The sequence below is a fragment of the Triticum aestivum genome, chromosome 7D, assembly GCF_018294505.1.
Source record: "Triticum aestivum cultivar Chinese Spring chromosome 7D, IWGSC CS RefSeq v2.1, whole genome shotgun sequence".
In the NCBI taxonomy this organism is placed as follows: domain Eukaryota; kingdom Viridiplantae; phylum Streptophyta; class Magnoliopsida; order Poales; family Poaceae; genus Triticum; species Triticum aestivum.
The window spans coordinates 632036826-632061168 of NC_057814.1; the positions used below are offsets into that span (position 1 = coordinate 632036826).

At 45.8% G+C, this 24343-nt stretch overlaps 2 protein-coding genes across 2 annotated transcripts; both read left to right on the forward strand.

Annotated features, from left to right (window-relative positions):
• The first annotated feature begins 5375 nt into the window (after positions 1 to 5375).
• LOC123169400 (uncharacterized) lies at positions 5376 to 10329 on the forward strand. Its single transcript, XM_044587238.1, has 4 exons — positions 5376 to 5604; positions 6042 to 6165; positions 6289 to 6514; positions 10053 to 10329. The coding sequence occupies exons 1-4, from the start codon at positions 5459 to 5461 to the stop codon at positions 10211 to 10213; spliced, it is 657 nt and encodes a 218-aa protein (XP_044443173.1). The 5' UTR covers positions 5376 to 5458; the 3' UTR covers positions 10214 to 10329.
• A 6484-nt stretch (positions 10330 to 16813) lies between these two features.
• On the forward strand, positions 16814 to 19694 carry LOC123168661 (uncharacterized). Its single transcript, XM_044586532.1, has 4 exons — positions 16814 to 17259; positions 17974 to 18097; positions 18201 to 18426; positions 19439 to 19694. The coding sequence occupies exons 1-4, from the start codon at positions 16859 to 16861 to the stop codon at positions 19597 to 19599; spliced, it is 912 nt and encodes a 303-aa protein (XP_044442467.1). The 5' UTR covers positions 16814 to 16858; the 3' UTR covers positions 19600 to 19694.
• The last annotated feature ends 4649 nt before the right edge of the window (positions 19695 to 24343 follow it).

Sequence of the window (24343 nt, forward strand, 5' to 3'; positions counted from 1 at the left end):
TTCAGCAATATATCGATGCAGCGCAGGAAGGGACGTTCGTTCCAGACAGAGAGAACGACGAGCTCACAATGGCCCTCGGGAATCCTGAGCACCCTGGACGGACACGAGGCACGCCAGGCTCCGTTCCGTGGAAGGCTGGTTTTCCGGACGCAGGCGGTTACAAAAGCCAGGAGAGGAGGAAAAAAATGGAGCAGACCCAAATTCAGAAGCTGCACGAAAGGGTTCAAGCGCTAGAGGAACGAGACGGCAATCGACATGCCGAAACTACCCCCGAAGCTACCCCGCCATCTCAGCGGAGAAGCAGCGTGGCTTCCACCGAGCTGCTTCAGCCGGAGCATGTCTTGACGGCTCCTGCTAGCTACCCCGTGGATGCTATCACGGAGTCTCAACATTGCCACCTTATGGCGGAATGGCAGAACTTCAAAGTCAAGGCGGCTGTTGGCTCTGTTTTACCTCCTGAACCCGGCGCAACCTACCACTGCCGGCCGATTCCAGAAGGATATGCTAGGGTGATGGTGGATGAAATAACGGAGGGATTTGAGGACCTCCAGCTTGACCACCCTACCGGTGAAGGGGAGACTCGGCTGGGTTTAGCTTTGAAGACTCCGTGCCTATGGCGGAAGGAGCTCATCAAGCTTCCGAACTGGACGGCTCCGGCGAGTAAGGGCACTCCGCCTCCTCCTCCGGCGAGTGATCAGGGCACTCAGCCTCGTTCTCCGGCGCGTGGCGGCACTCCGCCTCCTTCTCCGCCAGCGCCGGCACGCCAGAGCAGCCAGCCTCCTCCTTCTCCGCCTCGTCAACAAGGGCGGAAGAGACCCGCCGCCGCTGCGGCTGCTCCGGCGCGTCGTAGTCCTTCTCCTCCGCCTCGTAAGCAAGGAAAGAAGACAGCCGCAGCCGCTCCGTCTGCTCTGCCAGCGTCTAGCAGTACAGCTGCCAGAGGCGGGAGGCAATACAGATTCGGTCCTTCTCTGAAGACTCCAGAGAAGTTACCATACGAGGACGGGGGAACGCGAAGATCGTGCGAGCCGAAGTGAAGAACTTCTTTGAAGGGGTGAAAGCAAAGAAACATCCACCTCCGGAGGAGAAGGTAGATCCGGTGAAAGCGAAGCGCACTCTGGATGCCCTGACAAAACCACCAAAGTCTCCGCCGAAAGGCAACTATGAGCGCATTATTGCAAAGACATTTGTCGAAGCGGAGCGGTCGGGAAGTACTGTCAGTGATCAAAGGTTAAAAGAACGACGAGCTGGGAAAAAATTGCCCAGCTCGGCGAACAAGCGAACCAATCGTGCCCCCCGCTCAAGGTGTCTAAAGACATCGTCGCTAATGATCCGAGGATGGTGGCCGGTTATAGCAATCTTGGAGATTACCTGCCCGACGATGTACATTATGAAATCATGGAGGTGGACGAACACAAATACCATTATGGGAAGCCTCTCGTCAAAGATGAAAGATCTCTAACAACGATGATGCGAAGATTACATGATTGGTACATGAAAACCTGCAGAGAGTCTGATGGGATGAATACTTTGACGCTGAGAGTTAAACCGGAGCATGACCTCGTTGGAATTGAACTGCTGAATGTTCCATTTGAGGAGTTCTTCCAGTTTTTCAATCAAAAGGCCCTCGATAAATCAACGATCACTTGCTACTGTCTGTAAGTAGTACTACTTCTGTCATTAAGTCTCTCTATATAGGTCAGCTCTTTCATTGCATGTATTTATAATTATCCTCACTATATTATGCAGATTGAAGATCGCCGAATTGAAGAAAAGACAAATCGGTGATATTGGGTTCATTAACACAAATCTCATAGATGCATATACGGTTGAAAAACATGCCAAAGAAGCCGAGGCCAACTTGCTACGATCGTTGGTATTAAATCAAAACAAAGATATAATACTCTTTCCTTACAACTTCAAGTGAGTGTTACTGTCTTGTGCATATTCGGTTTCCCTTATTAGTCCAGGTTATGGTAATGTAATTGATGACTTATGCATGCATGCGCAGCTTCCACTATATTCTCCTAGAGATTAAGCTTGAGCAGGGAGTAGTAACCGTCTTAGACTCGAGACGAAAAGATCCCCAGGACTATGCGAACATGACTCAAATGCTCGAGAAGTAAGTTAAATCGATCATTATCCACCATATCAGCAACTTTGTTCATTTCCTGATATCAAGTAATTGTTTTCTTTGTCTGGCAGGGTTTGGAGAAAATTCACCACAAAAGCTCCGGGACTGCCGAAGAAGCTGCAATTTAGACACCCGAAAGTAAGTACTATAGTAGCATGTTCCGCACATCTCCTAGTGATTCAAGCGCTAGTTTCATCAATACCATTTAGCATGCTTGCTTATCAGTTAGATTGACCTCTATTTCTTGTAAAGTGGTTGTGGCAGGAACAAGGGAATGATTTCTGTGGATACTACGTTTGCGAGTCCATCCGCCACACGACCTGTGAGCGGGGCTACACTGAAAACAATATGAAGTGCGTAAGCAATAATATTCACAATTTTATTTTATTACCATCATTTGTGTTGAGTTTCATTTATTCATATATATATATGTATTGACCCCCTTCTTCAAATTAGATGTTTCGGAAGCGGGATGAACTCCTAGCAGAAGATCGTATGCGAGGAATTCAAGAGGTATTGGCGGCATTCTTCCTTGACCACGTGATCGCTGAAAACGGAGAATACTATGTGGACCCTGTGTTCCTACAATATAATTAGGAGATTGTATTGTAAGAGATAATTATTGTATATCTGTAGCCGGTAGTGTCGGATAGATATATGAGAACTTGTTGTTCGACCAATATCTCGGAGAAAGAGAGGTGGTCGATATCACTTCTCTCTGTATGCATATGTTCATGACGATCTTTTGTTTCCTTCATTTGATTACTAGCTAGCGTGTCTACTCCTCTCCATACGTATATAGTACGTAGCGTCGACCAAGCACGGAGATAAGGGAGGACACTTCTCTCTATTAATTAGCTAGCTAACACAATATATGAAACACCTAAATTAACCCCCCAAAACCCCTAAACCACCCCCTTTCAAAAAAAACAAAAACCTCAGCTCCTGCCAGCTGCTGACGCGTGGATGCCTATTGGTCCCGGTTGGTGACACCAACCGGGACAAAAGGCCCTGCCTATTGGTCCCGGTTGGTGGCACCAACCGGGACCAAAGGCCCTCCTGCCTGGGCTCCCCGCACCGGCCACGTGGACGGCCTTTAGTCCCGGTTCGTGTAAGAACCGGGATTAAAGGGCTAGGGCATTAGTAACGACCCTTTAGTCCCGGTTCCAGAACCGAGACTAAAGGCCTTTATGAATCGGGGTAAAAGCCCCTTTTCCTACTAGTGCTAGCGCTACCGAACGTTAAGCATGCGACCCTACGGGTTCGGGAATCATGTAGACATGACCAGGACACCTCTCTAGTCAATAACCAATACCGGGACCTGGATGACCATATTGATTTCTACATATTCCACGAAGATTTTTATCAATTGAACCACAATGTCGGGGATTCAGTTAATCCCGTATACAATTCCTTTGTTTGGCGATATGTTACTTGCCCGAGATTCGATCTTTGGTATCTCCATGCCTAGTTCAATCTCGTTACCGGAAAGTCTCTTTACTTGTCCGTAATACAAGATCCCATGACTAAACTCATTAGTCACATGCTTGCAAGCTTCTTGTAATGTTGTATTGCCGAGAAGGCCCAACGATATCTCTCCGTCACACGGAGTGACAAATCCCAATCTCGATCCCAGTCGCATAATAAGGGGGGCTCCGTTTTGGTCTCATCAAGTCACATTGTCGCCGCTTCGCATAGGACGGCCGCATCCCGTGAGTAAATGGTCCGACCCATTTTATGATTAAACAAAATTGCTGTTTCGGTTTTTGAAAGCTTCTAAATGTTCCAATCCAGTTTTACAGGTTTTGGAAACCTTCTAGAAGGTTATTTAACTAGTTTTTAGGGGTTTTTTAGCATTATCATTTTTTTCCTGTTTCTTTTTCTTTTGAAGTATATTATCCCTTTCAAAATATGTTTAGGAATTTCAGATATGTATTGGAAATTTTAAAAAATGTTCATGTTTGCTATTTTTCTCCAATTTCAAAACATTGTGGTTTTTCTCCAAAAGTTTCTCAGAATATTCTAAAATTATCCTCACTTTCATAATTGTATCATAAATTCAAAAACAAGTTCCGTTGGTAAAAAGTCCCAGAATTTGAAAAAAAATCATGAATTTTAAAAACTGTTCCTGCATACAAATTTGTTCATAAAATTTTATAAATGTTCGTGTTTCTGTAAAATGATCTGGAATTTAAGACGATGCGTGTTTATAAGAAATTGTTGCTGTTCTCAAATAATATTCGCTTTTTCAAAAACATAATCAGGAATTTCAGAAAATGTTGGCGTCTTTCTTCAATTGTTCAGAATTTCAAAACATATTCTTATTTTTCCAAGTTTCTTCATAAATTTCAAAAAATGTTTGGGTTTTGAATTTTTTCTGCATTTTCAGAAAATCACGTTTAAAAATTTGGTCGAAGTAAAAACAAAATACAAAATCCGATTAGTCAATGTAGCCAGTCCGCTATAGTGAACCGGGATGATCCAATAGACGAACCGCTACAGTACAAAAACCGCTCTACACAGTGCCAAGAAAAGCTTCACTGCGGCTGCTATTAGGCCTGCCCATAGGGGTCCATGCGTGCGTGGACATCTATTTGCTGCAGTAAAATGCAGCAAAATAGAAGGTCTCCTAAGATTGCACCGCAACAGGTCCCTATAGCGTCTGAAGCCGCTGGTATACCGGTAGTTGCAAGTTTGTGCTTTCACCTGGTTTTTTCCAGTTGATGGGTTGACCAGTTGACCATATTAAATAAAAAGTTCACAGATTTCAAAAAGAAAAAAATTGAAAACTCTTCATTTTTTTAGAAAGTCATAAATTCGTGAAGTTTGATTTCCTGAGGAAATTTCGTGATTTTGATTTTTTTCGAAAATAGGAAAAAGTCACGAATGTGGAAAATGTCTGTGAGTTTCAAAAAAGTTCATTGAGTTTGAGCAAAAAGTGCGTGAATTTGAGAGAAGTTCAGGAAATTGAAAAAATATTCTAAATTTGGTTTTTATGATTTTGAAAAAAAATCACGGATGGTAAAAAATAAAAATAAAAATGAATAAACTGAACAAAACCTGTTACAGAAAACACAGAAAAGAAAAAAAAACCGACAGTTAGCTTCCCATAACCGAGAGGGGAAGCTTCCTAAAACCGGTACGAGCCTCCCTCGTACGTGCCTTTACATGGGCCGGCCCAACTAGTTCGCTACTGTGCGCCGCGTCCCGATATTACGTTAACTGGTGCGTAAAGCGCTGTATAGGATTTGCGCCTTCCTCTCGTCTCCGATAAACCCTAGACAGCTGAAGCGGCAGCACCTGGCGCGCGCCGACGAGCTGGAGAGGATGGACGACAGCGGGTGCGACACGGAGGAGGCCAAGATCGCCTTCCGGGCGTTCAAGAAGGAGGATGTCCACTGGTACCGCAAGCTCGCCGAGGGCTGGCCGGAGCATATAGTCATCAACCGCAACCCGCAGCTCAGCGACACAGAGTAAGGACACTCACTTTTTGACTTCCTCCCTGATCCACCACTGGTGACTGGTTAATGAACATACAGTTAAAGTATGCATCCAGTAGAAACACGACCATGTTTGGCAGCGGCAAATTGGTTTGTGCATGGCAGATATGTGTGATGTTAGAATCCAGATTGGTTTTTAATTAGGATCTCAAAAGTACTCCTAAAAAAGATTATTCATTTAGTTTCTTCCTTGTTGGTTCTATACTAACGAAACACCAAGAATTTGCATGTTTTGTGTTCTTCTACCCAGTTTGAACACCTACATATCTATCTATATATGTTATCTAGAACGGCAAGGGGGTCAAGGGCCATGTAAATTATCGATGAAACATTGAGCTACTAAAAAGACAACACAATTTTATCTATTTAATGGGGTAAAATAAGTGCTAATTAGCTTATTTCACCTGTAGGGAAGAGTACCTGACTGCCGAGGACATGGAAGCGCGCTTCACTCATCATAACCCCACTCATGGAGCACAGCTAAAACACTTTGCCTGCCTTGCTTTGGCACATTACAATGCCAGAAAGACTGAGGTATATGCCTTGCATGCACAACCTATCAATCTAATATTTTTCTTTTGAGAACACCAATCTGCTATATAATTCTCCTCGTTGATGCACTAACAAGATCTTCCTAAAACAATTTTCAACAACTAGCACAAGTTTGACCTTGCGGAAGCCTTGACATCTAACTGCTTTTCTGAGGCGTGTGGGACGACATATGGTCATGTCAACTTCACCGCCATTCCCCAGAAGACTAATGACCCTACGAAGAGGTTGTTTTTCGCTGAGCTCATGCTCATTCCAGAGCTCCAGATGGAGGAGGATACCGAGCCTATGCGTGTGCTGCATGTCTCAACTATTGATGATGTTCCCTGTTATGGTATGTTTTCTGGATATCTTATTATGTATTCTGGCACTGTACCTAAATATTGGTCGCTAGTTTTGTATTGTCACCACTTGCTAGAGGTATTTAGCAACTAACATCGCGCTCTTGGTGGTTAAAGCTCCCATCATTAGGTACCAAGCCTTGGTCACACTACTAGGGACAAGAAAATGTTAGTGATTCTAGGTCCTTTATAATTAATTGGTGCTTCTTAATACTAGACATTATAGATCACCTTCGCTGCTATTACCTTGTTGAATGCATACTAAACATATAGCATACAAATAATAATTATGAAACAACAGATGTCTTCGTATACTATTGGCTCAGCAGGAGCGATAAGCCCTGTTCACGGTAAGAAATATAGTGAAGTCTTTCCCATTCGTTACCCTGATCCTACTATGAGGAAAGATGCTCATTTCCTAAATCTGCTTCCAATTTGGTTGTTTCTGATGTACCCAATTTAATCATGGACATGTATGAGAAAGATCACAATATTATGGAACAACAAATATATAGGATGCCAATGTACATCCATTGTGGTAATGTGGTGACCTAGGGAACCTTGTGTTAGAGTTGTGTCGAATATTATCGTACAAGGTAGGTTACAGTTGGACTTGGTTTTGGACTGTGTGTAGACAGGGAAGTTGATCTAGAGGAGACGGAGTTGGTTTGCTGTTTGGTTCGCCGCGGCGGTGAACGAGTAGCAGCGGACGGAAGCCGTGGTCCAGAGCGATCTGGAAGTTGGCGAGTACTCGAAGTAGAAGCAATCGGAAGGAGCAGCAGGCGACCTAGCGTACGGCGACGGCGGAATCGCGCAAGTTCTCGACGAGACCGGGATGACGTGCAACAGCTGGACCCCACCAGATCGGACCAATCGGTGCGGCGCGTGGGCTGTCACGTGAGCGAGAGCCGGCTCGCCGGCTGGTGGGCTGGGAAGCGAGCAGAGCTGGCAGGGCGCTGGGCGTGGAGGCCTTTGTGGGTGTTCAGCCGTGTCACGTGTGCATGCGTAGCGAGCGCAAGGAAGCTGCAGGTCGATGTGATGTTCTGTCGTGCTGTGCCGGATCAGATAGAGATTTTGTTGGGAAAAAATGTTAAATAATGCAGGCCATCGTATCAATTGGATGTGTCAGAGAAAACAAAGAAAGAGGACGGGAGTATAGACCCAGGCGTCATGTGATGATGGAGTTCGTACATGTCTCTTTGGTAAGTGTACGCATGTTGGATATCTATAAGGCTGGCTATCTTTTGGCTCTTTGTTTTGGACATGGATTGTGTACATGATGGCAGCAGGATTATGACGCGGAGCCGCAAATTCACAAGTGATCGATGGAGTTGGCAGGTTATGCTATATATTCCAGTGTTGCACCAGAGATATACAAGAATAATCTGTTGGGGAATTAGGTATACTTGAAGGGGTAGCAGGAAGCCATGTTGATCAAGATGAAGTGCATGCGGTCAGAGAAGGCGACGTGCGTATAAGGCTCAGAGAGTCTGGAGTGCGTTATGGCAGGATCATGCATACACAGGGCGTCAAGCAATGCACGGAGATGTGCTGGGCGGACACGATGCAGGGTGGAGCATGGATGCAGTCGGAAAAATTCGGCTGGGTCGGACTGGACAGGATGATGGACTGACATGGCAGAAGACGTCGGTGATTTCAGCGACGACGACATAGGAGCGTGATGCTGATGGTGGTCGACTTCTAGGGCGTGGAAACACGTGGTGCAAGCTTGAGGGCATGTGCAACTTCAACAGACTATTGGCGCGGGGTTGATTCAAGATGGTGCACATGAGAGCTTGGAGTCGACGGGGCGCAGGGGGTGGCACGTACAACCACCATGGAGTCATCTTGAAGGTGGAACTGGAGTCTGATGGACGACTTCAGTCTGTGCTGATGGAGGGGGTACGGAGAGTCGAAGCTTATTTCAGCGGGATAGCGAGAAACACACAGATCGGACTAGGGCCCAATGGTCTGATGGAGGCGTGATACTCGGCATCGGTCGGTGATGTTCGGTGGTTCTCTGCAGTAGGGGTTTGAGTGGTGTGGTTCGCGATCCAGGAGACTCGACCGGGACAGCAGAGGCTCGACGCGGCTATAGCGGCGAGGCGTGCGGTAAGCACAGGACACAGCGACAGGCCAGGACACTGGTGGTCAGACATGTGGTCAGACAAATTGTGCAGGGGGTGCTGAAGCAGTGTTGACGAGTACCGGATTCAAGTTGGTGACTGGGTCTATCGGTGCCGGAAGATGGACATGAGTTGACCATGGAGAATCTGAGAAAGTGGCGGAGAGTCTGAAATTGTCAAAAGCTGAGAGAGTACATGGCCGTATATTCTGTGGTGTTCAGTGCACATGGCAAAGTGCGGATGACAAATACAGAAGGAGGCGAAGTGCTATAGTTGTGGGACATGCCAGAAACTATCCGGAAGAAGGGTGAGACAACTGCGAATTTGACTCAGGGTGACACAGGACGGCGGTGAAATTCCTTCAAGTTTCAGACAAGCTGTCAAGAAAGAGCGGTGACGTTGAGTTCAGATAACTCTTATATGTGGCGTCCAATATGTGAGTTATTCATTTTCACGCAGACAGTGGTCGGTGTGTGATGGCGTTCAACGGATGCTCCGGAAGTTGGGAGCACAAAGTAGAGTAATGAGGAACTTAATTTTGCTCAAGTGTTGACTGTGAAGAAGACAAGAAGGGACTACAGTTGCAGGTGAAGTCACATGGAGTCTGAGAGTAGAAGCGGTGCTCTTGGCGTATCTCAAGTCCAACATACATGGAGGTTCGACGCATGGATGAATTCAAGGTGGTGAAGAATATTCGCCAAGGTGGAGTTTGTTAGAGTTGTGTCAAATATTATTGTACAAGGTAGGTTATAGTTGGACTTGGTTTTGGACTTTGTGTAGACAGGGTAGGAGTTGTGTCTTAATAGGACACTTGTATCCTAGCCCTCTCATATATATCGGGGGTAGACACACGATGTAACCTAAGCCAACATAATAGCACAGGCACGCGGGGAGCCAGCGGCGTGTGCCGGCGTCCGGGCGGCCGGGGTGCGGTATTGAGACGGTGTCACGGGGAGGAGCGCCCGTAGTCAGGCCCCGAGGATGTAGCCATATCAGTGAAACTCGTTAACAAATCTCGGTGTCGTGCTCGTGTGATTGCTTGGTCCTCGGATGATCAACGACGTGCCTCGAATTTACTCTAATACTTTGGGCTCTTGGGTTGTATCTTAGGTTGTACCTATAACTAATGCAGATATAGAATATCGGTAGGGTGCTATGTAAACACAATGGTTGACATCTATTTTCTTGGCAGTGCTGCTATATTTGCACCCTTGGCTTGCTAGTCTAGGTCTGCTGCATTTGTTGAAGTGATACATGGAGGCCACTCCTATTCATACATAAACCTCGTGCTATATACCATATACCTTGGAGTATATATGTGCGCTTGCACGTGAATGTAATATTTATTATTTTGTATTTTATTCCAAAATATAATATGTCTGCTTTACTTTTGTTTGCTTTGCAGGTGGATGCCATGAAATACGTCGGAAGATCAATCACAGGATGAGGGGCGTCATCGACTACGAGCGATGCCACGCGTGTCACGACAGTCTGAAGCATCCGAAAGGAGACATGTTCATTGGAGGGCATAATAGCACGAGGATGCCCTACTACTCTGCAACCTAAAATGTGAAGTGGTACCAGCTTATAGAGGGTTAACACTACCATCAAGTGTGATGTTTGCATGACTAAAGTGTAGATGTTTAATATTATTGTTATATGTGGTGTGATGGTGTAAATTATTGGCAGGTGTGATGTTCGCATGCCTACAGTTTAGGGTGTGGGGGGGGGGGGGGGGGGGGCAGTGGCGGAGTCAGGAATTTGGTGCTGGGTATTCATTGTCAAATTTTTTTTGGCAATGCAATGTAAATGCATACTATATCGCCTAAATCACTAAGCTCCCTGGGGTAGAAAGCCCCAAGAGCGATTTTGGCGAAATCTGCTCTTTCACACCTCAAATTTTTTTTGTACCGTGAAGCTTCCTTTGGAGAGGATCAAACCCATTTGAGAAATCATACTCTTCTCAATAATCGTGTACAAAAATTGATATGTAGGATAACTACCTGTGTAATCTATTTGCTGCTCATGTGAGGCAGTTAGGATGCTCCTAAGCGTCTATGTTAATTGTTGTTTGCAGGTTCAGGAGCATACTTTTCTAAGTCCATTAACTGTTGCTCCTATAAATTCACAACCAATGAGTTAAGGTGTGGATTAGAGAATGGGGAAATACACTTACCATATAATGCATACTATAAAGCATTGCGTATCAGCTTGGAAGCACTGCATCTTTTTATGTGCCTCTCTTCGATATAAATCTTGGAAGCACTGCATCTTTCCCAAGACGGTGCAGCGAAGCGCGCGGAACGCTTCTAGTAGAAAAATAAATGTGCAATAAGCTAGCAATACCAATGAGTCAATATACCAGTAATTGTAGCAAAACATCGTTGTGGCAACATTAGGATTTGTTCACTTAAAAGATTTAGCATCTAGCATCGGGCAGATTAGCTTCTATTTACACAAAGATAATGCTAATATATGCAAAATCAGAGTAAATAAAAAGGGATAGCAACCGGTGGCATGAATTCGTTCTAAATTAGTGCAGAAAAATAACTCTTCCCAATCCAGTTTCAGTGGTGAGCGCCGGAGACGAGCTCACGAGGGGACGAGCGCGAAGCCGCGGGCAGAGTAGCCGAGAGAATGGGACTTGCGGATGGCTGGATGCCTGGAGGTGCTACCCTACTGGTGACTGGTGCGGTGGTCGCCGTGGCGGCGACAACGCCGCCGGCAGCAGCAGCTAGGTCGAACAGGGGGAGAAGAGAAGCGTACTGGAGAGAGGGTATCGATTCTGGTGGGGTTTGTTTTTTTGGAGGGGTATATCGATCCTGCTGGTGGACTGAGTTAAGGGTTGCGTGTGTGGGCTCAACTTGGCGTGGCCTGTTGCCTGGGCTGTAGCCTGGAGAATGGATATGTATATGTGATTTTTCATTGGGGGGGGGGGGGGGGGGTCAGGGCAAATCAAACAGTCTCCCGCATTCATCCTACAAATGTCGAGAACGAAAATGCAATATAACTTGCTTTCCCATTTTGGCCCGGACAGTCCAAACTGTTAAATACCACCCAGTCTGGCACCAAATGGAGGAGACTACTCATGAAATCTTGAATGTACGCCACATTAGTCGAAAAACCGCCCCCACCCTCTAATCACATCCGGACCCCTCCCCATCCGCCACTGCACCCTTCCTGCACTCGCTCTCCCCGCTCTTACATAACGCTGCCACCCTACCCAACTCGACCACAACAGTTGTTGCAAAGAATCCCACAGATTCTTCCGCCAACCTTCGAGGTGCCATCTCCCGCATTTGCCACCGAGCCAAACCCGGAGTTTATAGAACGTAGAATGCCTAAGTTGCAGGTGTGGCTGCGCGAGCAAAAGCACCTCTAGCCCACAAAGCATTCTCGACCAACCATTTCGCCTAGGTCTTCTAGTTTGATCCATCGTCATAGTTCACTGTCGACCACAACTCCGACTACAACTTCGTTGAGTACTCGCAGCTCATCGGGCAACTTGCACCTTAGTTCCGCGCTAGCTCCATGGATGGACACAACCAGATCGGTGGAATGACCTCCCTGAAGCTCGATGGCAGAAAAGGTGTTGATGTCTATGATCAATGCATTTCAATCACTCGGGGTGGTCAAAAATTGGTCGGCGCCCGATGCGTACAGAAAGAAACCAGAAAGCGAAAGAGCCACGTAAACACGATGAAGGAGAACTGGTTGTTATGGTTTACATGGTTGGAGGTGAGCTTTGATCCAATTGCTAGTGTCGAGCAAAGGTGGGTGGATTATTGGAGGACGGTTCGTGAGTTTTTTTAATGCGATGAAGAATTACATGCCATTCAAAAGCTTAGCTCCATCTTCAGCTACCCGCCTATATCCAAACCTAATAGTCCCCTCTCTAGAAAATGGAGGAGCCAACAGAAGAACTAGGAAAAATGTAAGGAGAACCGATGGAATACTTGCTATCTATCACAATTTCCAGAGTTTATTATCTCCATGCACATACCTCTTGATCCAAGATCCAACAAGGCACTTGTTCACTTCCTTAAGGTTAGGAATTCCTAGCCCACCAATGTTTTTTCATGCATATGATGCTCCAATTGGCAAGATATAGTTTCCTAATTCCCTCAAAGTCATTCAACAAATGGTTGGCCGTTTGAGTATTAATTAGGTCTAGAGCCCATTTAGGGAATTTTAAAATGGACAAAAGATAGATAGGAATGCTAGCCAGGCAAGCTTGAATGAGAATTAACCTACCCCTACAAGAAAGAAGCTTACCCCTCCAGCATGCAACCCATTTCAGGATCTTATCCGTCAAGGGCTGGATATCTTCTCTCTCAATTTTTCACAATGTAGAGGTAGACCTAAATATTTAATGGCGAAGGCTCCTATAGGGCACCCAAAATATTCTATAAATGAAGCATCATCTTCTTGAGGTAGACCTATAAGGAACGATTTCACTCTTGTTTTAATTAATTTTCATCCTTGAGGACCAACCGAAGTTTGTTGCCTTTATCTAGGTTAGGTTCAGCGAAATAATGGTGTCATTTTAATATTACAAACAAATCACCCCATCAGAACAGAAAGATGGGAATATACCACTAATCAGGTTAGCAAAAGTTGCTTTACTTAATGTCCTAGTAACTGTATCTACGACTAAGTTAAAGAGAAGGCGAAGAGAGGGTCACCCTGTCTAAGATCTTTGATAGTAATAAGGTACCTCCAATGGATTTATTAAGTTTGAAATCCACATAACCACCATGGGTTATCTTGGCTATCCAGCTCAACCAGGCAATACCAAAACCTCTTAATTCTAAGATTTCAACATGGAGGTCAAGATTAACCATATGAAAAGCTTTCTCATAATCTTGTAAATCACTAGACCTAGCTCTTGATCACTATACACAGAATGTAAAACCTCATGGATTGTAACCAAGTTTTTGAGGATATACCTCCCTTCGATGAAAGCAGTTTGGTTAGTAGAAATGAGGAGTTCAAGAATAGCAACTAGTCTATTAGTAAGCACTTTAGTAAAGGTCTTAAAACTAGAGTTGAGTAAGAAGATATGCCTGAGCTTTTTCATACTACTTTGCATCCATTTCCTTATAGGAATTAATTAAAGTCAAGATATCGAAGTTTGAACTCAACTAAAAAAGGTTGAACTAGATTTCCTTCGGATCAAGCTCGCCCGAATCTCCGTGAGCCGGCGTATAGGACAACTAAGTGTGCACGCTATATATTAGATTTTCCCATCTCATTTTATTTGGTAGGTAAATAAGAGATGGACTAATTGAGGCACTTTTCAAAAAAGAACCGAGTGAAAAAAACAGTGGATTTGCTATTTCTCAGGTGCCTAAAATTCCTTTTCGCGTCAGTCACTTTTTTTCTTCTTCCTTCCCTCTTGGCCGGGCCTCACCAGAGAGGAAACAACTTCGCCGGAGAAGAACAAGTCCCACCATCTACTTAGGGTGAAGTCATGGCCCCATTATCTATCTTAGGGGGAAGCCACAACCTCATTATTTATCTTAGGGGTGGGGGTGTAGGGGATCGCCGGAGATTTTCATGGGTGGTACTGGGCTTAGTGGGATGGCCGGGGCGGTGGCCAACAACGGTGGCGGGGGAGGTTGAGGGGAGGGTGGGGCGGCAAGGTGGTGCGCGGCAGCGCCCGCCGGCCATGGGTGGTGGATGCCAGCGGTTAGGGCAGGGTAGGCCGGGGGCGTTCGGGAGGAGGATGAAGGAAAGGAGGAAGAAGATGAATAGTAGCACGATCTATTTCGTATGGCTGGATGAAGATCTGACGGTCCATATGAGAAGTGTACTGATGCAACTGTTTTTTTTCACGCACTTGACAAATAGAGACTCCCGAAAACAGAGATGGGAAGAAAAAATGAAGAAAGGAGAGAGAGAGAAAAGGGAGGAACACATAATATACATAGTATATAGTAATAATACATATCAATGCAATGTGACGTATGAGGTGCGGGCGAAAGGAACAGATGTTCTTTTTAATTATGTTCATATAATAATAATAGAGTCAAGTGCATTTTTCATCCCTTAACTTATTATGAAGTGCGGCTTTCGTCCCTGAACTATTTTTTGGTGTAACATTCGTCCCTCAACTCTTAATACTACGTATAGTTCATCCCTGATGGTGGTATTCCTCGGTCAAACCAAGTTTTGACTTGATATGTCATTGTTTTGACCACATTTTGGTGCAACCTTTTTCAGTCAACTCTTAGTATCAGGTAGAATTAGTCCCTAACAAGAGTATTCCTCGGCCAAATTCGATATTGCCTTTTGATGACACAGTTTTGATCACATCATCCATCTAAAGCGCTTGGGGGGGGGGGGGGGGGCATCACCGACTCCTACAGCAGCATCACCCTCTTGCTCTCTACATCACGCAATGGACATCTATAACGGGCGGAGCTACTCTTGTCGCTAGAGCAGCGCCAACAGATCGGTGACATGAGAGAGAGAGAGAGAGAGAGAGAGAGAGATTTTTCTCAATGACATGCGGCCCTATGCCACCTTACAATGATGATGTGGCGAAACCATGTCACATAAGGTCAAAATCGGGTTTGCCTGTTGAATACCACTGCAAGGGACTAATTGTACCCGGTATAAAGAGTTGAGTGACGAAGATTGCACCCAAAAATGTTGAGGGATGAAAGCCACACTTCAAAATAAGTTGAGGAACAAAAAACACAATTATATAATAGTAGTAAAACTATACAGAGACTAGAGAGATACGGATTCCAGTATTTTCTGGACACTGCTTCTGGTCCGCAACATATAGCCAAGAAGGCCTCATAAGACTAGCGAGTGGTTCGGGGCGGCGCAGCTCTCCCTCTTCTCTCTGCTAAAACCTAGACAACAGGAATAACCTATTGCCAGTCCAAATCGATGGAGGGTGGCTCCAGTGGGTCGTTGTCGAGCGAGTCGGCGGCGCCGGAGAGGAAGAGGAAGCCCGGGACATGGAAGAGGCTCCCGCGTGTCCCGCGCGCCCCGACCCATGCCATGAAGGAAAGAGAGGCGCTGGGGATATGGACCATAACGCCTGAGGAGTTGCAGCGGCTGGCCCTGGAGCGTGCCAATGAGCTGGAGAAGATGGACGACAGTGGGTGCAACACGGAGGAGGCCAAAATCGCCTTCTAGGCCTTCAAGGAGGAGAATCTCCGCTTGGACCGCTGGCTCGCCAAGGGCTGGCCGGAGCATATAGTCGTCAACCACACCAAGCACTTCAGCGACACCAGTAAGGACACTCACAGTAAGGACACAGTCAGGGTGGCATGGCGATGGCGATGGCTATGCCCCCTGTCGTCAGGGCGGCAAGGGGTGTAGCAACAAGTAGCTCGGGCACACTGTTTGTCTTTGGCAATTGAGGTGCCCAGATCCGGATCTGGAGGCTGGTGTGTGTCGTAGGTGTCCTCGATGCCTCGTGGTGGCATTGGTGAGCTGTCGAATGAAATTGGCGCCCACGGCGGAGACACCCGCGGGTGGCTCCGTGCCTAAGTTCTGGGTGAAAACGCTCGTCCAATTCGGGATTGACAACGACGATGCTTGGCGCCCTTTCCCCTCCAGAGGGCGTTGTCATGGAGCTTAGCTGTTCTAGGGCATCTCGTGGTGTTGTAATCTAGTCGTCCTATATTTTCTTGCGGCATCATAGGCGCGTGCGTTTATGTTGTCCGGTTATCCTAGGATCTACTTTGTGAAAGGGCTACCTCACTACGCTGTATCGTTGGGCAATGTACTTGATTGTGGTGCTTTATTATATATAAAAGGGGACGAAAGCCTGTTTCGAAAATAGTCATGAATACGAAAAATCAACAAGAGAAGTATGGAGAATCATACGGAGGAGGAACAACTTACTTGTGGACCCGTGCGGTTGTTGCTGTCAACGCCTTAGCGGCATGTTGAGGGACGAAAACTTTTTTTAAATGTTTCTAATAGATTTTTTAAGGTAAAATGTTTATTATATTAGATGTAAAAAAAAAGTCCCCGTCCGGGCTAATTGGGCTGGCTCCGAGCTCTGCTGCCGACCGAAAACGGCAATCTGCCGATTTGGTGCGTGGAATTCGACCCGGACACGGGCCACTGCGTTTGGTCCGCAACATAGCCCACTATAAAAAAGAGCACCTCTCCTCTCCTCTCCTCTCCTTTGAGAGAAAACCTAGACAGCAGAGGGAAATCCCCAATCCAAATCGAGGATCCATGGAGACGGAGGGCGGCTCCAGTGGGTCGCCGTCGAGCGGGTCGTCGGCCAAGTCCTCAGGCTCAAGTGGGTCGTCTTCGAGCGGGTCGGCGGCGCCGGCGAGGACGAGGAAGCCGGGGACATGGAGGAGGCTCCCGCGTGTCCCGCGCGCCCCGACCCATGCCATCAAGGAAAGGGGGGAGATGGGGATATGGTTCATAACGCCTGAGGAGTTGCAGCGGCAGGCCCGGGAGCGTGCCAACGAGCTGGAGAAGATGGACGACAGCGGGTGCGACACGGAGGAGGCCAGAATCGCCTTCCAGGAATTCAAGAAGCGTCATGTACGCTTGTACCGCAGCATCGCCGAGGGCTGGCCGGAGCATATAGTCGTCAACCGCAACCCGGAGCTCAGCGACACGGAGTAAGGACACCCACTTTTCGACGTGCTCCCTTGTCTACCACTGTCCACTGGTTAATGAACATACAGTTAAAGTATGCATGCAGTAGATAGAAACACGACCATGTTTGGCTTACTCAGTAGATAGATAGATAGATAGATAGATAGATAGATGTAAAACATGGAGGCAGCCTTTCCTAGACCAGCAAGTGGCAGCAACGAATTGGTACATAATTGTGTTTTAGGCTGGTACATAATTCGTGCGACAATGTCCATCTAAATTATTCATGGAGCTATTCAAGAGAAGACACAATTTTTTCATGTCAGAGACACAAAGTAAGGACACTCACTATTTCACCTCGCCCTCATCACTACATGCTCCACCACTAGTTAATGAACATACAGATCAAATATGCATGTACTAGAAAGACGGCCATGCTTGGTTTACTCACTAGCTAGATATATACATAAATAGATGCACATCTCCTTTTTTTGAAAAGGAGGATAAGTATTATTCTTTTTTTTTCTTCGTTGTTGATGTTCTATTAATAAAAAACCGAGAATTTGCATGCTTTGTGTTTTCCTACCCAGTCTGAACACCTATGTATATATCTGTGTTATCTAGAACGACAAAGGCCATGTAAATTATCAATGAAACATGGAGCTACCAAAGATACGAAATAATTTTATCTACCTAACGTAATAAAATAAGTGCTAATTAGCTTACTTGTCCTGCAGGGAAGAGTATCTGACCGCCGAGGACATGGAAGCACGCTTCTCACATCGTAACCCCACTCATGGAGCACAACTAAAACACTTCGCTTGCCTTGCCTTGGCACATTACAATGCCACAAAGACCGAGGTATGCATTGCACACACAACTTATTACTCTGATATTTTTCTTTTGATATAACTCTACGGTTGATGAGCTAACAAGATCTTCCAAAACAATTGTCAACAACCAGCACAAGTTTGAACTTGGTGAAGCCTTGACGTCTAACTGCTTTTCTGAGGCGTGTGGGACGACATATGCTCATGTCAACTTCACGGCCATTCCCCAGAAGAGTAATCACCCTACGAAGAGGTTATTCTTTGCTGAGCTCATGCTCATTCCAGAGCTCCAGATGGAGGAGGATACCGAGCCTATGCGTGTGCTGCATGTCTCGACTATTGATGATGTTCCCTGTTATGGTATGTTTTCCGGATATCTTATTATGTAGCTGGTGCTGTACCTAAATATTGGTTGCTAATTATGTATTGACACCACTCGCTAGAGGTATTTAGCGACCAACATCGTGCTCTTGGTGGCTAAAGCTCCGATCATTAAGTACCAACCCTTACTTGGTCACACCAACAGGGACCAAGAAAATGTTAGTGACTCTAGGTCCTCACAATTAATTGGTGCTCGGTAATACTATACATTGTAGATCTCCTTTGCTGCTAACATTATTTAACAACACATGCGACCTTGATAAATGCATAGTAAAACCAATAGCATACAAATAATAATTATGAAACAACAGATGTTGGCATGTACTATTTGCTCAACAGGAGTGATAAGCCCTGTTCACAGTAAGAAATATAGTGAAGTCTTTCCCATTCATTCCCATGATCCTACTACGAGGAAAGATGCTAATTTCCTAAACAAGTCATTGAGAAGCTGCTTCCAATGTGGTTATTTTTCGTGTGTACCAATTTAATTCCGGACATGAATCAGAAAGATTAGAATATTATGGAACAACAAACATATAGGATGCCAATGTACATCCATTGTGGTAGTGCCGTGACCTTGAGGACTTTAGGCTCCGGGATTGTATCTTAGGTTGTGGCTAGAACGAATGCAAATACATAATATTGATAGGGGTGCCATGTAAACAATGATTGATAAATGTCTATTTTCTTGTAGTGCCTGCTATATTTGCACCCTTTGCTTGCTAGTCTAAGTCTGCTGCATGTGTTGAACTGATACATGAAGACCACTCCTATTCATACATAACCTTGTGCTATGTACAATATACCTTGGAGTATATATGTGCGTTTGCACATGAATGTAATATTTATTACTCCCACCGTAAACTAATATAAAAGCGTTTAGATTACTACTTTAGTGATCTAAACGCTCTTATATTAGTTTACAGAGGGAGTATTTTGTATTTTTATTCTGACATATAATATGCCTGCTATACTTTTGCTTGCTTTGCAGGTGGATGCCATGAAATATGTCGGAAGATCACTCACAGGATGAGGGGCGTCATGGACTACGAGCGATGCCACGCATGTCACGGCAATCTGAAGCATCCAAAAGGAGATATGTTCATCGGAGGGCATAATAGCACGAGGATGCCCTACTACTCTGCACCCTAAGATGTGAATTAGTAACAGCTTAGAATAGAAGGTTAAAATTACCATCAAGTGTGATGTTTGCATGAGTAAAGGCTAGATGTTTAATATTATTGTTATATGTGGTGTGATGGTGTAAATTATTGGTAGGTTTGATGTTCGCATGACTACAGTTTATGGGTCAGAGCAAATCAAGCAGTCTCCCACATTCATCCCACAAATGTCCAGATCGACAATGCAACACAACTTGCTTCCCCATTTTGGTCTGGACAGTCCAAACTGTTAAATACCACCCAGTCTGGCCCCAAATGGAGGAGAATACATACTCACGAAATCTTGATTGTACACCACATCAGTCTAAAAAAAAACGTTCCCACCCCTAATCACATCCCGACCCCTCCCCATCCGCCACACCCCTCCTCCACTTGCTCTTCCCAATCTTAGACCTCATGCCGCCACCCCACCTAACTCGACCACAACCGCTGTTTGCAAATAATCCCACATATTCTTCCGCCTATCCAATATCTTCGGGGAGCAACTAGTTAACGAGCGCTCTTTCGAGAGCCTCGCAACGATCAGCGCCACTTGGCGCGCTCTCAGCCATTCGCCACGTGTCGCGCTCTGGACGTTCCCTCCAGATTTTGTTTTTTTTTCGCACGCGTTTTCGGTTTTTTAAACGGTTTTTTTCCCGGGTTTTTTCGATGTTTTGGTTTTTCCCCGGTCTTCCTTAGCGTTTCGACCAAAAAAAATTTTTTTGGAAAAAAAAAATTTGCGCGAAAAATCGCGTTTACTTTTTTTTTCTTTCGTGAAAAGTCATGTTTTTTTTCGCGAGAGGCACGGTTGTGCTTTAGCGAGAGTCACGGCCGTGCCTTTCGGAAACAAAAAGAACGCATTTTCTGTTTTTTTTTAGCGAGAGTCACGGTTTTACTTCCGCGAGAGGCACGGTTGTGCTTTTGTGAGAGTCACGGCCGTGCCTCTCGGAAAGGGAAAAACAAAACGCGTTTTCTGTTTTTTTCTTTCGCGAGAGTCACGGTTTTGCTTCCGCGAGAGGCACGGTTGTGCTTTTGCGAGAGTCCGTGCCTCTCGAAAAGGGAAAACATACGCGTTTTCTGTTTTTTTTCTTTCGCGAGAGTCACGGTTTTGCTTTTGCCAGAGGCACGGTTGTGCTTTCGCGAGAGTCACGGGCGTGCCTCTTTCGAAAAGGGAAAAAACGCGTTTTCTGTTTTTTTTCTTTCCACGAGACTCACGGTTTTGCTTCCAGGAGAGGCACGGTTGTGATTTCGCGAGAGGCACGGGTGTGCCTCTTTCGGAAAGGAAAAAAACCGTGCTCCCGGTTTAGTTTTTTCGTGCGTTTTTTTCGTGAAAAAAAAGTTCGTCAAAACCTATCAACATGGGATCTTGTTTTGAAGATCTCGACGCGAGGAATCCAATGGTGAAAACGGTTTGAGATTTGGACGCACGGTTTAAGAGATAAAACGTTTTAAATAAACGAATATACGAAAAAATTGGAAAATTCCCAGGTTGCGACAAGTGGCGTGCTGCATGTGTGCCACTTGTCATGACCTGGAAAATGAAGTGTTCTTTGCAACTAGTACTCCTTAATTAATGATTTCGACATCTTCGAGGTGCCATTGCCCGCTGGGCCGAACTCAGAATTTATACTGCGTATAATGCCTAAATTGCAGGTGCGGCAGCGCGGGAAAAAGCAGATATAGCCTACAAAGCATTATCGACCAACCATTTTGCCCAGGTCTCCCATGTTGCCCTGGTCTCCTAGTTTGATCCATCGTCACAGTTCACTATCGACCACAACTCCGACTACAACGTCATTGAGTCCTCGCAGCTCATCGGGCAGCTGTCCCCTTAGTAATGCGCCAGCTCCGCGGATGGACACCATAAGATCCGTGGAATGCCCCCCCCCCCCACCCCCCACCCCCAGCCCGATGTGTACAGAATCTAGAAAGCGAAGAGAGCCACATAAACACGATGAAGGAGAACTGGTTGTTATGCTTCACATGGTTGGAGGTGAGCTTTGATCTAGTTGCCAGTGTCGAGCAAACATGGGCGGATTATCGGAGGAAGGTTTGTGAGTTTTCTAATGCGATGAAGAACTACACCTAGCTCCATCTCCAGCTACCCACCTATATCCAAACGTGATAGTCTCCTCTCCAGCTACCCATACCCTCTCTACCCGATGGATTTGAGAATTTCCTATTTATATATCCATGGGTAACTTTTTGTCCTATACCCTTACCCTAACGGGGTAACCGCAGGGTATGTGGGTAATGGGTACCCATTGCCATCCCTAGTGGAGGTTGAGTAAACCACCCCAATTCCACTATATATCCGGGCGCCAACGATTTTTAGGGTTGTCGTCCCACATATCCCGGACCCTCCTCCGCCGCGAATCTCCCCCCTCCGGTGACAAATCCACTCCTCTCCGGCAGCCTTTTCCGGCGCGTCCGGCCATCGAAAACCTCCGGGGATGTCGACCGTGGGTGCAGGGCGTGGCGGCAGTGACGGTTTCAGTCGTCATGGGGGCTTCGGTTGCCGCGGTGAAGGCGGCGCGCGCGGAGGCTTTGTCGCCCGCAAGCGCCGCAACGATGACGAGGCCGGCGGCCCTGGCCTCCGCCCTCCCGTGTCAGACCGGCAACGCGAGGTGACGCGCAAGCGCAGCGCCAAGTCCCGCAGCGTCTGATCCAAGTCCTGTGTGTGGAAGACCTTCCGGCGCTGCGGCCGGCTCTTCGACCCGGCTCTCCAACGGCAGCGCGTGGCAGAGCAGGGGTGGTGGGCGGGAAGGACCACCGGCCGAAGATGCGGCTGCGCAGCTGCCGGCGCTCTGGGCGGAGTACCAGCTCCAAACCTGGCTCCCCGGTCAGCTCATCCACGATACGCTGCACGGAGGGAAGCCGGCGAGGAGTAGATGGCGGCTCCAGCTACAACAAGTTTATCTAGCTAGTTTTATCTAGTTTGTGTGAACGTTTGTATGAACTCGGGCGAACTATGTGCGTGAACTATCTAGTTTATCTAAGTTTAAATTCGCATATGTTTATACCAGATCTGTTCTGTGCGAGTTTGCGCGTTTCCACAAATTGGTTTTACAGGGACCCGCAAATGAAAATTAGGGGGCGGGGAGATACGGGATCTGCTAGAGATGCTCTGAGAATGGGTGCATGTTGTGAGCTCAATCCCTGATGGTTGCACTTATTTACTTTTGCAATTCGGACTGGATAGGCTGGCTGGGTTGCATTGAAAATCAGGACCCAATAAGGAATCGAGGCTCAATGCAGCGGCGACTGGTCGTAATAAGAGTATCATAGATAGTATCATACATGACAACTACGCAAATTTGATGATGTGGCATATAATTAAATGAAAAAAGAGGGGGTTGAGTATCATATCATGATGTTGTATCATATTAAATGTTGTGCTACTATATGTCATGCATGCTAATAAATGAAGTCATCTATGATACTAACATATAATACTATGCATTACGGATGTAGTATCATACACTAGTATCATATGCATGATACTGGTATATGATACTTGCCATTACAACCAGCCTCACAGTTGCACTTATTTTGATTCTTGAAAAAAAAAGTTGCACTTACCCTCAAATGTGGGTGTTGGCGTCAAAAACTCTGGACCAAATAAGGAACCGACGCCCAATGCAGCTGAGTGAATTGCAGAAAACCACCACATTAGCGTCAAGGTTTGCAAAAAACACCAGTTTACGAATTTTTATCAGAAACCACTGATTTTCGATCTAATCTTTTGCAGAAAACACTGATGAGTCACTTTGGACATTTTAACCACGATTATGACATGTGGGGCCCACTTTTGCTGACATGGCGTAACTGTTGGTCCCGAACGGTGCTAGACAGAGTTTGATGTAAATTTACCGAATAGTCCCTAGTATTTTGCATAGACACCCTTCAATCAGAATACAAAAATGCAATCAGCCCTAGCTCGCCCATCTCCCTTGAGAGGCACCCGAATGCCGGCGCCTCGAGTTAATTGCATGGAACTACCACACTTCGGCACGTCGTAACGAATCAGTATCATTAGTCATTTTTTTTACCATGCAGTACCAACTCTAAGCCTAAGTGTTGCAAAACGGTTTGACAGCCGTATAAGCGCGTATTGACGGCGTATCTGACCGCTGGGACCCGTGCGTCAGGGCTGACGTGGCATGCTCTTTTACAAAAACAACCCTTACTTTTTATTTAATCACGCATATATCCTCTGCTTGTTAAAAGAAGGTGTTGCCACAAAATATCTTTTTTCGAAAATAAACGCACGGGTAGCTCGCTGCCGCTGCGCTGTTACTCCTTTTGCGTCAACAAGCATGTGTAGATGTTTTTATATTTTGGGCAATTCGTTTTTTTACCAAGTAGAAAATTGCGCGCCCGTCCGATGGAAATCGAGCCCGCGCCTAGTCGTTTGCAGCGCTTGCTTGCGCATCCTATGCGTCAACTAGTACGCGTATACGCCTTAAACTCCTAGCCGTTCCGATTTTTATAAGATACTAAAAATATAATATATGACATTAAAAAAATGTTTGTTGCGTCGTATAATTAAAAATATATTCATTGCATAATATATTAAAAAGTTCATCGTATATATGTTGAACATTTTATAGTATACAATGTCTGAAGAATACCCAAGCTCTGAAGAATAAACCTGCTGGTTTCTGCTTTGTTTTTTGGGTTGACATTCAAAAAAATTTAAAATTACTCTGAAAGGTAAATAAAGTGTTTGTGCA